The sequence below is a fragment of the Echeneis naucrates genome, chromosome 23 (assembly GCF_900963305.1).
Source record: "Echeneis naucrates chromosome 23, fEcheNa1.1, whole genome shotgun sequence".
Lineage (NCBI taxonomy): Eukaryota > Metazoa > Chordata > Actinopteri > Carangiformes > Echeneidae > Echeneis > Echeneis naucrates.
Window position 1 is genome coordinate 71,103 of NC_042533.1, and position 13,913 is coordinate 85,015.

A 13,913-nucleotide genomic window follows, 5' to 3' on the forward strand; every position below is an offset into this window, starting at 1 on the left:
CAGAAGTTGGTTAACTTCAGGTTCCTCCCTTCCTCTTTCCGCTGTTAACGGAAACTGGGACTTGGATAATCAACAATACCGATTAATCATCAATTTCAGCGACTAATGATCAGGAATAAAAAAGACTCTCCAACATAAACGTTTATTTTTCACACATGATTTAAATGATTCTTTTACAATATCTGATGAATATTCTAATTTCCACTGATCTGAAGCACACATTTATGTTGAAAGAGATCACTCAAACATGAGCTCATCAGTGATGTCATCAAAATATCTGATTAAATGATCGATTTCTTCTTCCACTCGGTTCATAAAAGCAGACAAATAAATGACTCAATAAAAAGTATTCTCTAAAAAACATTCCTGAGAAATTAGGGTTTTTAATCCATCTGTCAAAAACATCATATGTGTCTCTTTAAATAATTTTTCAGTGATATATTTGTTTCTGCACTCTGATTGACTGATGATAATTATCTTGTTCCAGGATGATCATTGTAGCCTTCCAGCGAAGGACTATGATGCCACCACTGTGATGTCATCATTGACATCACATCATAGTGTTTGATGACAATGATGACGGAGGATGAAGAGCAGGTCTGGATTTCTCTGCAGGGTCGTTGATGGTGATGGAGGATGATGATGATGGCAGATGAAGCTGAGAGACTCTCCTGGTGTAGACTCCCTCTCTGCCATGAAAACTCTCTGACGGCGAGGAAGACTCACTGTGTGGGCTGAAGGACGGGTCTTCCAGAGAGAACACAGGTCTGCTGGAGGTTACCTGGCCAGAGAGAGGAGAGTTCAGGTAGACCTTCATTTGCTTCTTTCAAGGTGTTTTTCACAGAGGGTGTCACATCTGAACTCACCTGAACTCAGTCGGTAACATTCCCTCATTCATCTACATTTTTGTTTCCATCAGATTTTACCTGAAACAATTCAAAACTGTTTTTATCTGAGCAGCCTCACAGGACTTTAACAAACCTAAAGGCCACTCCTGCTCTGTCATATTTTATTTTAGGAAACAGAAATTGATTCTGTAAATTTGAATGTTGTTCATACAGATCACAGCTATTTTTAATCTATCAACGACACACAATACAGTGGATCAGTGCTTTCTCTCACACAAACACAGTGAATGGAACCAATTCCATCACACTGATGTAACACACAGATGATACAAAGTCCACACTGACTATCAGCACATAAGTTCAATGAAGAGCAGCTTTAAACTCACCACATGAAACCACAGTAAACGCTACAGAGACAAGACAGGAAACATCATGGAGACCAGAGGTGTCATGTCATCATTCATTACTATTATTATCAGTTACCACCTCAATATGAACAACATTATCATTTACTACTTCAGTCAAAAAACAATCAGTTAGTGATCCTTAAATCAGTAAATGGGGCTTTGAGAGGTTTGAAATCAAGAAGTATCTAAAGTGTCACTGTGTGACTTTGTACCACGTTTGGATGTTTTTCCAGAGCAACAGCCGTGTGTTCTTCAGAGTTTCTCTGTAAATGCCGTCTCCTCACTGTTCGAAGCAGCAAAAACAAAAGAGTTGATAGAAACATCAACAGGATCATGGCTGCTATTCCTCCAGCCAGTCTGCTGTCCACATCTCCAAAAAGTTGTTGCTCAGTGAACGCACCATGAGGTACTGCAGAGAGGACAGATAATATCAGTTAATGTAACAAAGCGAGACAACATACTGAGAGATTCAATGTCCATGTCATCATTGCATCACCCCCTAACCCTAACCCTAATCCTCTGGTTATTGATGGATGTTAGACATTGATCTCTTCTCACCTGCCTGTCCTCTCTGCAGGACTTCAATGTCCACTGAGGCTGAAATCTCCTCTCCTGATTCTTCATCTCTGGCTATGACCTACAGAATGACCAAACATCTGGATCAGATTCCAAGACTCCGCACACACGAACTATTGCATTAACAAGCTCATAGTCTCATAAGGCAGAGGATAAACAATTGACCCCGTCCAGGATATTCAATAATATGGCGTGACTGCAGTAACTCACCTGTAACACATGACTGTGGGGGGTACCCTCACCTGCAGTATGTGTCTCTCGAAGGAGTGCAACTGGTCTGTTCTGGCAATGAGAACCCCCCTTTGGGTGATTTGGTACAGTCCAGTTGGAGGATGGAGTGAGTAGTGGATGTTTGGATTCAGGCCCTGTGATTGAGCAGCAGTGGTGACTCAACAGGTGTCAGACAGATTATACTAAATATTGTGCTTCAGGTTTACTTACATCAGAGAAGTCGCGATCAGACACCTGGACCTGTAAGACCTGGTTCCCGTATGTGGAGACGATGGAGGCAGGACTAGAGCTCTGGATGATGAAACCTTTAAAGGTAGTTCTGTTGAAGACTGGAGGAAACCTGTTCTCACAGAGAACTCTGATCACAGCCGACGCCACACTGTACTTTAGCCTGTCGTCCACCTGGCACACCTGAACAGGAGGGAAGAGCTGCTTAGCAGACGCTTCTGCACTGATGTGATGCATTAACAGGAAGTTGTATTCTTACCATGATGTTGAGGGTGAAGTTTGGTACCAGTCGCTGTTCGTCCACAGACCGGGTTAACCTGAGCTCACCTGTCCTGTTGTTGATCACAAACCTGCCCTGGTCATCACCTGCTAGGTGGAGCATGCAGATTAGAAACACATGAACTTTCTGTTGCCTTGTCACTGTGCTTGACCTCTGAACTTTGACCTTTGAAACTAACCTGACAAGATGCTGTAGACTAGAGGTGTGTCAATTCCTCTGTCTCCATCCTCTGCTCTGATTGGACCAGGAGAAAACTCGAGAGCAACATCCTGAAACACAGCAGCAGCTGAATGTAGGGTTAGGGTTAGGGTTAGGTTACCCTAACCCTAACCCTCTGTCCTGTTCACAGTGTTTACCTGGTGTCTCTGAGTGATGTTGGTAGTGTAGGTGGGGCTCATGCACACAGGAACACCTGGAGAGACAGGTGTGCAGGGCAGGAAGTGAGGATATTGGTCATCTCCATCCTCAACGTTCACAGTTAAAACGGCTGTCGTGTTGAACTTCTCCTCTGTGTTTGACTCCTGCTCCACGTCAACATAGCATAGAGTTATTATGCAGTTCTGACCGGCTATGGACATGGGCCCAGCTCTTGAGAGCAGGGTGGGGGTTACCTGGGCCCAGATGATGAGTTTTAGGTAACTCCTGGTCTCGTAGTCCAGAGGTTTGTTGAGAACAATGTTTCCACTGTTTGGAAGATCGATCCTGAAGAACCAGGCATCACGCTGCAGGAAATACAGGAAACGGGAAACAGGAAAGAGGGAACAGGGAACAGGTCTGACAGAGACGGAAGTGAGTGGACAGGCGTGATCTTACTGATGATTGGTCAATGATGTAACTGATCATGTCTCCATCTGCATCAACAGCCTTGACAGAGAAAACCACTGAGTTCACAGGCGTTAACTGGAAAAAGAAGACATTGCCATTAGTCCTCTCGTCCACAGAAAACACCTGAGACCAGGCCAGACTGCCACAGATTAAACCACAGGCCACATTGGACGAGAGAACAGGGACGACCAGAGATCAGACCACAGACAAGAGACAAAGGATCAGAGAGCATCACGGACCAGAGTCCAGAGTCAGCGGGACCACATGTCAATCCCATCAGTATATTTGACGGCAACAGGAACCGGGAAACGTCCCTCTCAACAGACCTGACCTGACTCATTCTGGTTCCAGACTGTAACTGCACATCATTCTGTTTCTGACCTACAACAGCAGCATTTCCTTTACTAACTGCCACTGAAACCTTGACAATCCAGCCACTTAGTGATCAGAGGTGAGGAAGTGGGAGGGGCTTTCCTTCACTCACCACGATACAGCCATGTTTTACCTCACTGACGGTGAATGGCTGAATTGTTTCCTGCAGGAAGTTTGGTCTGTTGTCGTTTTCATTCACAATCTCCACCAGGATCCTGTACTGACACTGAGGAGACACATTTGTTACTGCTGAGTGCAAAGTTGCCCGACATCACCGTGGTTAGACAGGTCACATACCTGCCTAACATCATCCTCATAACAGGTCAGCTCGGCCATCAGCACGGATCCCTGAACCTGAGAGACAGACACAGTTTACTGCTGACTGTTGGAAGGGTTAGGGTAAGGGTTAGTTAACAGGGGTTTTTAAGGGCGTAGTTTCAGTCAACAGGTGTGCCGGACTGCATGACGACCTCTCTGTCCAGGACTCTGGAGAATGAAGTGTTGAGTCTGATGGTTCGACCCTCTAAGTAGAACCAGTTGGCATTGTCTCCAGTCAGACACAGCCGGACGGCGTTGGCTCCTGGATCTCCTCTGATGCTGATATTGGAAATGAACTGACCTGTCGGACTGTTCTCTTTGATGGATGCAAAGATGTCTGACCCCCCAAGACACAGACTGGCTGAGGGCCGAGCAGAGGGAGGTTGTTAAGAATATCAATCAATAACTTTGTGAAGGTTGAGATCAAATATTTGGATAAATATCAAAGTATCAGGAAAGGATGAACTTCATTCTTTCTCCTCCTAGTTACCCCCCCCAGCCCCAGGCTCTTTGATCTCACCTGTAACAACATGATAGGACAACCTGAGAGCCACCTCCCACAGCAGCAGTCTGTAGCATCCCAACATCTTCTCCCCCTGCACAAAAATGACCAATTTAACCAGTGTCATTGTCAGCTGGGTTCACTGTGTTGCAGAGAACAGGAGGCAGCTTCACTTCCTGTTTCCAAGTCAGCTGAACTTAACCCATAGTTCATCAGGACACAAAACAAAGAAACAGAAAAAAATTTGGACTCAGTTCTCACTGACCAATCACAGTTTAGCGTTATCAAGGCAATAAAAGAGTTGGTAATCTGGTCTCTGTGGACTGGGGCTACACAGATCGAGACTCAGTGTTCAGCTCTGCCATCAAGAGAAGCATCATCACTGTTTAACGATTTCTGAGTCATTTGAGAATGAACAGCAAGCTGTTTTCAAATCAGTTCCTGATGAAGTTGACAGTTGTAGGTGGATTTAGGCCTCAGGCCTGAGACTTAGACCCTGAGGACTTAATGGGGGATTAATATCAGGACTCTGCCAGAGCTGGCACGTGTTTGAGGTCTGTCCTCGGTACACATCAATTCACCTGCAGCTCAGGTGATACCCCTAAAATGAGCTGATGTCAAGAGCGCCTCCTCAACCCTAATCCTTACCCTACCCCGTTCCCTGGTAAAGTGAGGAAAAATCCTGACAGCCACAGATGAACGAGAGCAAAACTCAGGGTCATCATTGTCAACTTAATAATCATTATTAATCATTAGCATTATCATGTCTGAGTCATGTTAACACAAATACAACTTTACATCTCCTGGAACTCTCACCTCTCTTCTGCTGGTCTACAGAGAGTCGGTGTCTCTCGCCCTCTTTCCTGAACTCATCTTCATGTTGTCACAGTCTCCATGTTGTTATGTTTCAGCAGCAGAAACTCCGTCTATTGTCCAGAGAGAACAGAGAGCAGCCTGTTACAGTGCATGTGTGTGTGTGTGTGTGTGGGGGGGAGCATTAGCTGAGGGCTTACAGAGCATTAATGAGCAGGAGAAGTAGGCCAGCTGTTAGCCTGTTAGCCTTAGCTTAGTCAGAGGAAGTGTTTGGTACAGCACTAATATTTATTAATTGCAGTAACATGACCTCCTCACCCGTCTTCCTTCTCATCTGTCATCCTTCTCCCCCGTCTTCCTCTTCACTTGTTCTTCTCACCATCATCATCATCATCCTTCAGAGCTCCACTGGCCTACTTTCTAACAATAAGCTCTGTAATGATTGGTCTACCTGTACTTAATGACTCCTCATCATATTCTTCATCATCATCACCTGCTTCTTTAACCACATCTGTGAAAACAGGAACTTGTCTGACTGCTGCCACTTAGAACCTGACAACCTCCAGAATAAAAGCCTGACACATAACAGACATTTTTCTAAATAAAAGACAAAGTGTTTCAGTCCAATTGAAGAAGTCAGTCTTCTTCAAGAGTTCACATGATGAGTCTGAAGGTTTAGAGAACATCTGGTGGCAATGTGAGGACAGTCTGGTGACTGAAAACATTAATGGACAGTGTGAGAACATCTGAGGACAGTTTATTTTTATATTTTCATGTCTGACAGCAGAGCAACTTTTGAAAGAACTTTCTGAACTCGGGGTTGAAGGCGGTGTAGATGATTGGATTGACAGCACTGTTGAAGTAGCCAAGCCATGTTACCACGGAGATGAGGGTAGGGCTGATGTTACATGACGAACACAGCACCTTGGTGACATGGATGATGAAGAAAGGCATCCAACAAGCCAGAAACACCACTGAGACACAAAGAGACAGAGTCAGAGGGACAGATGTTAGAATGACTCTTAATCATCTCTGAGCTGACGAAAAGTCACCTTAGCATTTCAGACTCTGAGAAGCACGCCAAGTAAACAGGGATTCAGGCATGTGTATTATCTAAAACAATCAGATCTGTGATTGAAATTGACATTATGATCATTGTGATTATCACATTGAACTGTGTGCGATGGGTGTGGTTCTAGATCTGGTTCTAGATGTGAGTTTGGGTGTGGTTCTGACACTCACCAACCACCATGGGCAGGACCTTCATAGCTTTGCGCTCCCTCCCACTGACCCTGCTTCGGCTTCTGCTTCGTCTCGTCTTCATCAGGCCGTCCCCTCTTCTGACCCTCTCCCTCCTGTCTGAGATCCTGTCCATCTCTGTTGTCATTGGTCCTTTCACTCCCTCCACAGCCGGCTGCTGTGTCACTGAGGTCATGGAGATAGTGGAGAGAGAGGTGGGGCTGAGACCAGCTGATGTGGTGTACGCCTCCTTCTCAGGTCGACCAGTAACTTTAGTGCGCTGTAGAGCCTGGCTGAGGTTTAAAGGGAGAGTGGGATGACCCACCCGAGACCGCCCCCCCCTGCTCCATCGCCTCAGGCCTCGAAACATCCCATAATATAAAAAGAGCATGACAGGACAGGGCACAAAGAAAGAGCAGATGGACGAGTAGATCACAAATCGCTCATCTTCCAGTCTGCACACATTTGGATTACGGCCTGGCACCTGGTTGAGACCAAAGATGACTGGACTGGCCACACCCACAGATAGCACCCAGGAAGCCGTGATGAGTCCCAGCTGGCGCAGACTGAACTGGTTCCTGTTGTACTTCAGAGGAATAACCACGGCAATGTACCTTTAAGACCACACAGACATGTGAGACTGCAGCTCGGGTGTACCTCATGTCTATCTTAACTGCTGACTTTGTTTGAACGGCATTATATGGAGTGACAGCACAACCATCGTGAAGATTCTTTCAGATTCTGTCAGATTATCTTAATTTCTCTTAAATTTATCTGCAGGGACCTAAAGGTCTTGGACTAGTTTCAGATCCAGATCACAGAGACAGTGCAGGACAGGTAGACTCACCTGTCCACACTAATGGCACACAGGTTGAGGATGGAGGCAGTGCACAGCATCACGTCCATGGTCATCAGAGCATCACAGACAGAGGTACTCAGAGTCCAGATTCCTCCGAGAAACTGAATAGTATACACACAGAATGATAAACTTCATCAGAGAGTCCCTTTTGGACAAAATGTCTAAAACTGGATTAAACAATTTCCTTATTACACAAATCAAAAATATGTGTAATAACAGAATTATCTGAACGTGTCCTCAGTGTGCCACGAAATGTCACCCTGGTCCTCAGAAACACTGACCTCTGAGTACATGAACAGTGGCAGCACCAGGACGGCCAACAGCAGGTCGGCCACTGCCAGGCTGATGATGAAATAGTTGGTGGCAGTTTTCAGGGAGCGCTCAGTGAGCACGCTCAGACACACCAACACGTTCCCCAGAATGATGACCAGAATCAGAGGAACGCCGAGAACCAGAGCCAGGTAGTTGTAGTCCTTCAGGTGTGTCTCAGCTGGGGGTCTTCCAGGTGTCACAAGGTCCATGATGGAGGTCTCAACACCTGAACACAGCACAGAGTGAGTCCTGCTGTGCTGACACTGTGTAACAGATTGTTGTGATATGAAGTGGAGCAATGTGTCCTCTCACAGCCAATCAGACCACAGATTAGTTCACATTCTGTGATGTTGCTTTTCAACAGAACAACAAAAACACCAATACTCACAACATCTACTACAACATCAACAATGATGAGACAATATACACAACAAACATATTGTTACTTCAGGAGGGTCTGGACCAATGAGGTCTTGATTTGAAGCAGTAGTCCCCCTTAAGGCACCTGAGGAGAATGTAAGAATATCTGAGTCCAAAGTGCAGTTCTCTGGATCTGAGTCCACCTGAGTCCAGCCCCAAACAACCATTTTTGGTTTAGGACTCACTTCAGGACTTAGGATCGGCTGTGAGTCCTGTTTGGAGGCTGAGATGCAGTTTCGTTGTGATCAGTTTTATGATCAACTTTCTTTCAATGAAAATTGATTAAAAAATGTATTAATCAAAATATAACTTTAAAGAGAAAAGATTCAAACTCACAGTTTAAAACTAACAGCGATGTTATAGGGGAACGTGACGTCTGCTTCTTTTCCTCCTCTTGCAGTAAACTCTGTCTTATTTAATCACATAAATTTCCTCTTGCTCTTGCTCTTCTTCCTCTTTCTCTCTTTCTTCCCTCCATTATATCTCTTCTTCTGCACCTTTTTGTGTTTTTCTTTGTTTCTTCACAAACTTTTTTGAACAAACTCTCTCTCTCGCTCTCTCTCCTCTACTGTCAGCTGGCATCGGTCTTTCAGTCTGGTTATCTGTTCTCTGATTGGCTGTCAGTGGTGATACAGAAGCCTTCCTCTCAATTTTCCCTCCATCATCTCATCAGATATGTATTTTATTTTGAAGAGGTATGAACCGGTCGCTCTTTATGTTAATGTGCTCATTAACATTTGTGAAAGAAGCAGGAGAAAGTTCTTTGATCCTGTTGCCATGGAGGCATCGTCATCAGCGCAGCGTCTCTCCTCCACGATTCATCTCAGAGATGAGTTTGGTCACAGTCAGTTGTGATTGATCAGAAACAGACATGTCATGGTTGTCATCAGACCTTGTTTACTCCAAGACCCTGATGGATTCATTGAAATCACAGAAGCTCTAATTATACTGAACACATACAAACATGTTAATGAGACAGGCACAGACACACTCACACATCTCATTAGTTCTCTCAATGAGCACAGACACACACGTCAGATGATCTGCATGAACACAACACAACCAGAACACAACACATGGTGTGAGAGACATCTGTCACTGTTTCAAGTGTGTTTACTGGCCACAGTAATTTAACAGGAACAGTTTGTTTACCTGTTGGTGTTGTCCCTTTGTGCCCCCATGATTTCTCCAGATGTTTTCGAAAAAAACCCATATTTTTCGATGTAAATAAAATTTGTGTGTTCAGCGTAAAAACATATTACATATTTGTTGTATTGGAGGACAGACTGTAGACCCACTTTGTGTGAAATGAGAATCCTTCAGACTGTAACTGGAGCACAGAGTCTGTTGTTATTGTAACAAAATGCATTATTTCAGACACATCATAGTGAAGATTTGTGTCTTTCGTTCAGACATTAAATTTCAGTTTAATGTGTAATTTCAGCTGTGTGGTTGTGTAGTTAAGCACAGTTTTTGTAGTTGTGGTTATATGTTTGTGTACTTGAGTAATTGTATGTTTGTGTATATATGTAGTTCTTTAATTGCGCGATTGTGTTGTTGAGTCGTTGTGTGGTTCTGTAGTCCTGTAGTTTTCTTATAGTTGTGTGTTTGCTGTCATGAGAGATGATCTCATATTTAAAAAAGCTGTTTATTGATTCTCCAGCTGAAGGTCAAATTCCCAAGATGCATTTCACCAACAAACATCTTGTTCCCAGCAGCAGCAGCTGAGGCTCATGGGTAATCTGATGTATTTTAATATTGAATGACAGATGAAGATCAGATGATGAAAGCTGGAAGTCTGCAACTGGTCAGTTACTGATTTGGTTTAGTGTAAAGGTTAAATGAAGAAACAAGCAGTCAACACATCACGAGCAGGTTCTGATCATCAGCAGATGCTTCCTGTCACTTCTTTCCATAGCCGAAGGCATCGTTGGTGGAATCTCCAGCCTTCTCATCCCCGACCTGCAGGGAGGAGCTCAGGTTGTCGGTGAGACAGGTGGAGAGCATGCAGCCGTACAGGGTTGACCTGTTGATGCTGAGGGGAAGACAGGAGAAGATGGACAGGTGGACACTTAGCTGTGAGCCAACGTCACACAGATATTTCTCACTGGCTGGACTGAAAGAAGTGGGAGGGAACAAAGCGCAGCTGGTTAATGACCATGCCCTAAAACCTTTGTATCTTATCAGTCAGACCTTCTTTGTGATGTGATCATGATGTCACTATTTCTCTGTAACTTTATGGAGGAGGACCATCAGAGCTGATGGCAGCAACATTGACCTTTGAACTAAAAAATGGTGAATCACGTCATTTTCAGTTTCAATATGTTTTATTTTTATATTAAAATGTGATTTTCCATCAGATGGTGACAATGATGTCACCACATCAATAATCATTAATCGCCTATTGGGCTTTTGACTATTGACTTTTCCAAGGTCAGAGGTCAAAGTTCACAAAGTCCTGTAACCTAACATCAGACCTGCAGAGACCATATTACTCACACAGAGGGTGCTGCGACACTGCTGTTGACCACGACGTTCCTACAGACAGACACACTGTTAGCAGCTTCTGTTAAAACAGCAGGTTTATTCATGTTGTTGGGTCCAACTGAGACCTGAGTGAGGACTGACCCTGTGATGACGTCCAGGGTGGAATTGACACCCAGAGTGGCATTGAGGCCAAGCGTGGCATTAACGCCCAGTGTGACGTTGACGTCCTGATGAGACTCCGGTCTAATAACACAGACACATTGCCAAGAAATATGTTTATTAAAATTAATTACATTATTCTAATTTCTCTTTGTTTTCTGCATCACAACAGTATTCAGTGGTTCTGTCCTTTTTCTCTAGCATGCAGGTTATGTTTACATTCTACATGTTGTCATATTTCAGTTGTGTTCAGGTTTCCTTACACTTGCCTGGTTGAGTTGTGCGTGTTATTATCAAGCAAGTGAAGACTGTCCTGATCTTCATGTCTATGCACAATAGCACAAATAACAGCTGAAGTATACAAAAAGTAACACACACAAGAGGTGATATCTACACACAATAATACAAAAACACACACACACACACAGAGGTAGCTCTTGATCAGTAAAAGTTCATGTCTCACCTTAAGTGGTCGAGTGAAGGAGGAAGAGGACCAGCAGACACAGAGATCATCATCATCATCATGTGAACAAACTTCATTGTGTGATACAGAGTGAGTTCCGTCAGTCTGCACAAATGCAGCTGGTCTCTGATTTAATACTGAACACTCAGCAGATCGGAAGTCAGATTTGACTCTGTGCTTCCTGTCAGCTGACCTTCGGCCTGTCCACAGGATGAGCGATGAAGACCCTCAGTGCTGGTTAAATATTTACCACTGGATGTTATCAGCTGATATGAGCAGCCCTGACCCTGATCATGACTTGGACTCAGACAGATGACATCATTGTGACATCAGCACAATGAGAGAAACACACATGCACATACAAGTTGGGTTTGGGTCACCGTTGGGCGTGGCCTTTGAGCTGACTCCAGACGTCTTCTCTCGTCATTCAATAAACTGCCTTAATTCAGTTCAGCTGAAGGCAATGACAAACCTCAACACACTGAGACACAAATCAATAAAAAACACATCTGATGAGCAGAATCATCATGCCTCTGAAGTTTGAGGCTGGGTTTGTACAGAAAATGATCCAAAAAAAAAAAAAAAAACCCAAAAACTTTCAAACCAACGGCACTATGATGTGGTTATAGGATGTGATTCAGGTTGGGTGTTATACCGTGTTGCACCACAAGATGTCACTGTGTGCACTGTGGGCTCAGTGAAGTGGGGTCCTCTGGGTAATGCTAGCTTCGTTGTGGCTAGTTGAAGTGGCAATAGTGTGTCTACTTGTTGACCGTCTGTGTAGTAGCTCCTGATTAAACGAGCGTGAAGTTACTGCGTGTGAGTCTGTGAACTTCATGACAGACACCATTTATTTCCTCAACATCTATTTAATAAGTTAATGTGACAAACACAGACACAAACTGACCGACGGCCCGAACATGCTATTACCATGAGACATTTCCACCTGAGCTGGGAAAACTTCAGATTGTCCAAAAAACTGAACATGACTCAGTCACATGGAAACAGGAATATTTCTACTTCCTTTTTTTACTCAAGGTCAAAGGAAAAAGCACAGACTTGTTTCCAAAAGGCAGAAAAAAAGAGACATTGTGAAGAGGAATGAAAGAGCAACAATCAATACACCCAGATAAACAACAGCTCAGGGACATTTCTATTCATCACTACAAGGAAACATCCTGAGAGTTCGGACAGTTTATCGGAAGTCGTCAGCAGAGAACATGCCCTTGGCCCGGCGCAGGATGGAGTCCTTGGATGCGTCATACGGATGTTCTTTGGATGGGATCTCCAGGACGGCGGGGATCGACTGCATATGAGCGTCAATGGCGTGACGGATCATCTCGGCAATGAACTGGTTGATCAGGATGATACCGATGTCGTTACGCGCCAAAAAGCTCCTGCAAAGAAAATTACAGCTGAGTGAAATGAGCAGAAACCAGCAGAGAAAATGGACGAACTCATCAATTTAATATTCCGAAGCAGACCTGCATTAATTGAAACGAACCTCTATTGAATGAAGGAAACGTGTTTAATTTATATCTGATTTAAGTACATCTCAGTCGACAAGATGACATTGAACTGTATAATTTCAGACTCGAACTTGGTAGTTTAAACGTCACACTTACTGACCTCAAATACACAACACTGAAGTGACAACACAAGTCAGAACAATCAATTTGATTAAATTGTGAATTTATCATTACCCCCAACACCACCACCACCTCACACACACGCAAACAATAAAAAAAATCAAAACGTGTCGTTAATGGGTATTTATGTGGATACATAGAAAACATGTTGTTCCTGGTGTTACTTTAAAGCTGTTCGGAGATAAAAAAAAAAAAAAAAAAAAACCAACATTCACTCAAATTTCCAATCAAAATAAAATCCAACTAATTTCTGGAAAACTGCGTCCAGCTGTCTGCCCCAATGTGTGACATCACTGAAGTCAGCTGATTTGTGGATCGCTGACTTTAGAGCTCTGTGATCGGTCTGAAACGGATCGATCAGAATCCGGTTCGTCCGCGACTCAGACTCTATATTCATTGATTTATTTACATTTTGGTGCCAACTCCCATAAAACTGTCTTCTTACTTGAAGGTCTCTTCGATCTCCGTGATGCTCGTGTCTTTTTCCACCACCAAGAAATTCGGTTTCCGGTTTTTGTTCAGTTCACCGATCCCACCGAGCAGGAATCCGGTACAAGTGTCTTCATCCCCGATAACGGCGATCAGCTTCCCGCGGCCCGCCATGACGAAGACTCGGAGAGACGGAGATATGTAGCTTATCCCTGACCTGGACGGATCACGTGAGAGTCAGCTGATTAAGACTTCCGGTTGGTTATCGAGAAGCTCGCGCCTTCTGCTGCTCGGAGACTTCAACGTTTCAAAATAAATGTTTTTCTCCGCTGAAGTTGCTATCCTCGCGACCCGACCTCGGATAAGCGGATGAAGGTGGATGGATGGATGTTTTTCCTCCAAACATGATGGAAAAACAGCTCATTGAATTCCATCAGTCTCCTTTTTTATGTCGTTTAATATTGAAACAAAATCAAATTAAAAGAATCTAACGGTA

At 44.0% G+C, this 13,913-nt stretch overlaps 3 protein-coding genes across 3 annotated transcripts; all 3 read right to left on the reverse strand.

Moving 5' to 3' along the window:
- Positions 1–193: 193 nt before the first annotated feature.
- Positions 194–5,492, reverse strand: cdhr5-rs (cadherin-related family member 5, related sequence). The gene is made up of 15 exons (XM_029494829.1): positions 5,404–5,492; positions 4,606–4,681; positions 4,238–4,446; positions 4,065–4,121; positions 3,901–3,993; positions 3,384–3,470; positions 3,182–3,292; positions 2,927–3,091; positions 2,749–2,839; positions 2,550–2,656; positions 2,273–2,473; positions 2,074–2,196; positions 1,814–1,892; positions 1,468–1,664; positions 194–781 (listed from the first exon to the last, which is right to left on the reverse strand). Exons 2-15 carry the CDS (start codon positions 4,670–4,672, stop codon positions 551–553), a joined length of 1,818 nt encoding a protein of 605 aa, XP_029350689.1. The 5' UTR covers positions 4,673–4,681; positions 5,404–5,492; the 3' UTR covers positions 194–550.
- Positions 5,493–6,171: 679 nt separating this feature from the next.
- drd4-rs (dopamine receptor D4 related sequence) lies at positions 6,172–8,397 on the reverse strand. Its single transcript, XM_029495672.1, has 5 exons — positions 8,316–8,397; positions 7,780–8,036; positions 7,487–7,599; positions 6,643–7,253; positions 6,172–6,374 (listed from the first exon to the last, which is right to left on the reverse strand). The coding sequence occupies exons 1-5, from the start codon at positions 8,395–8,397 to the stop codon at positions 6,172–6,174; spliced, it is 1,266 nt and encodes a 421-aa protein (XP_029351532.1).
- A 3,782-nt stretch (positions 8,398–12,179) lies between these two features.
- atp6v1f (ATPase H+ transporting V1 subunit F) lies at positions 12,180–13,642 on the reverse strand. Its single transcript, XM_029495469.1, has 2 exons — positions 13,434–13,642; positions 12,180–12,736 (listed from the first exon to the last, which is right to left on the reverse strand). Exons 1-2 carry the CDS (start codon positions 13,589–13,591, stop codon positions 12,535–12,537), a joined length of 360 nt encoding a protein of 119 aa, XP_029351329.1. The 5' UTR covers positions 13,592–13,642; the 3' UTR covers positions 12,180–12,534.
- Positions 13,643–13,913: the final 271 nt, after the last annotated feature.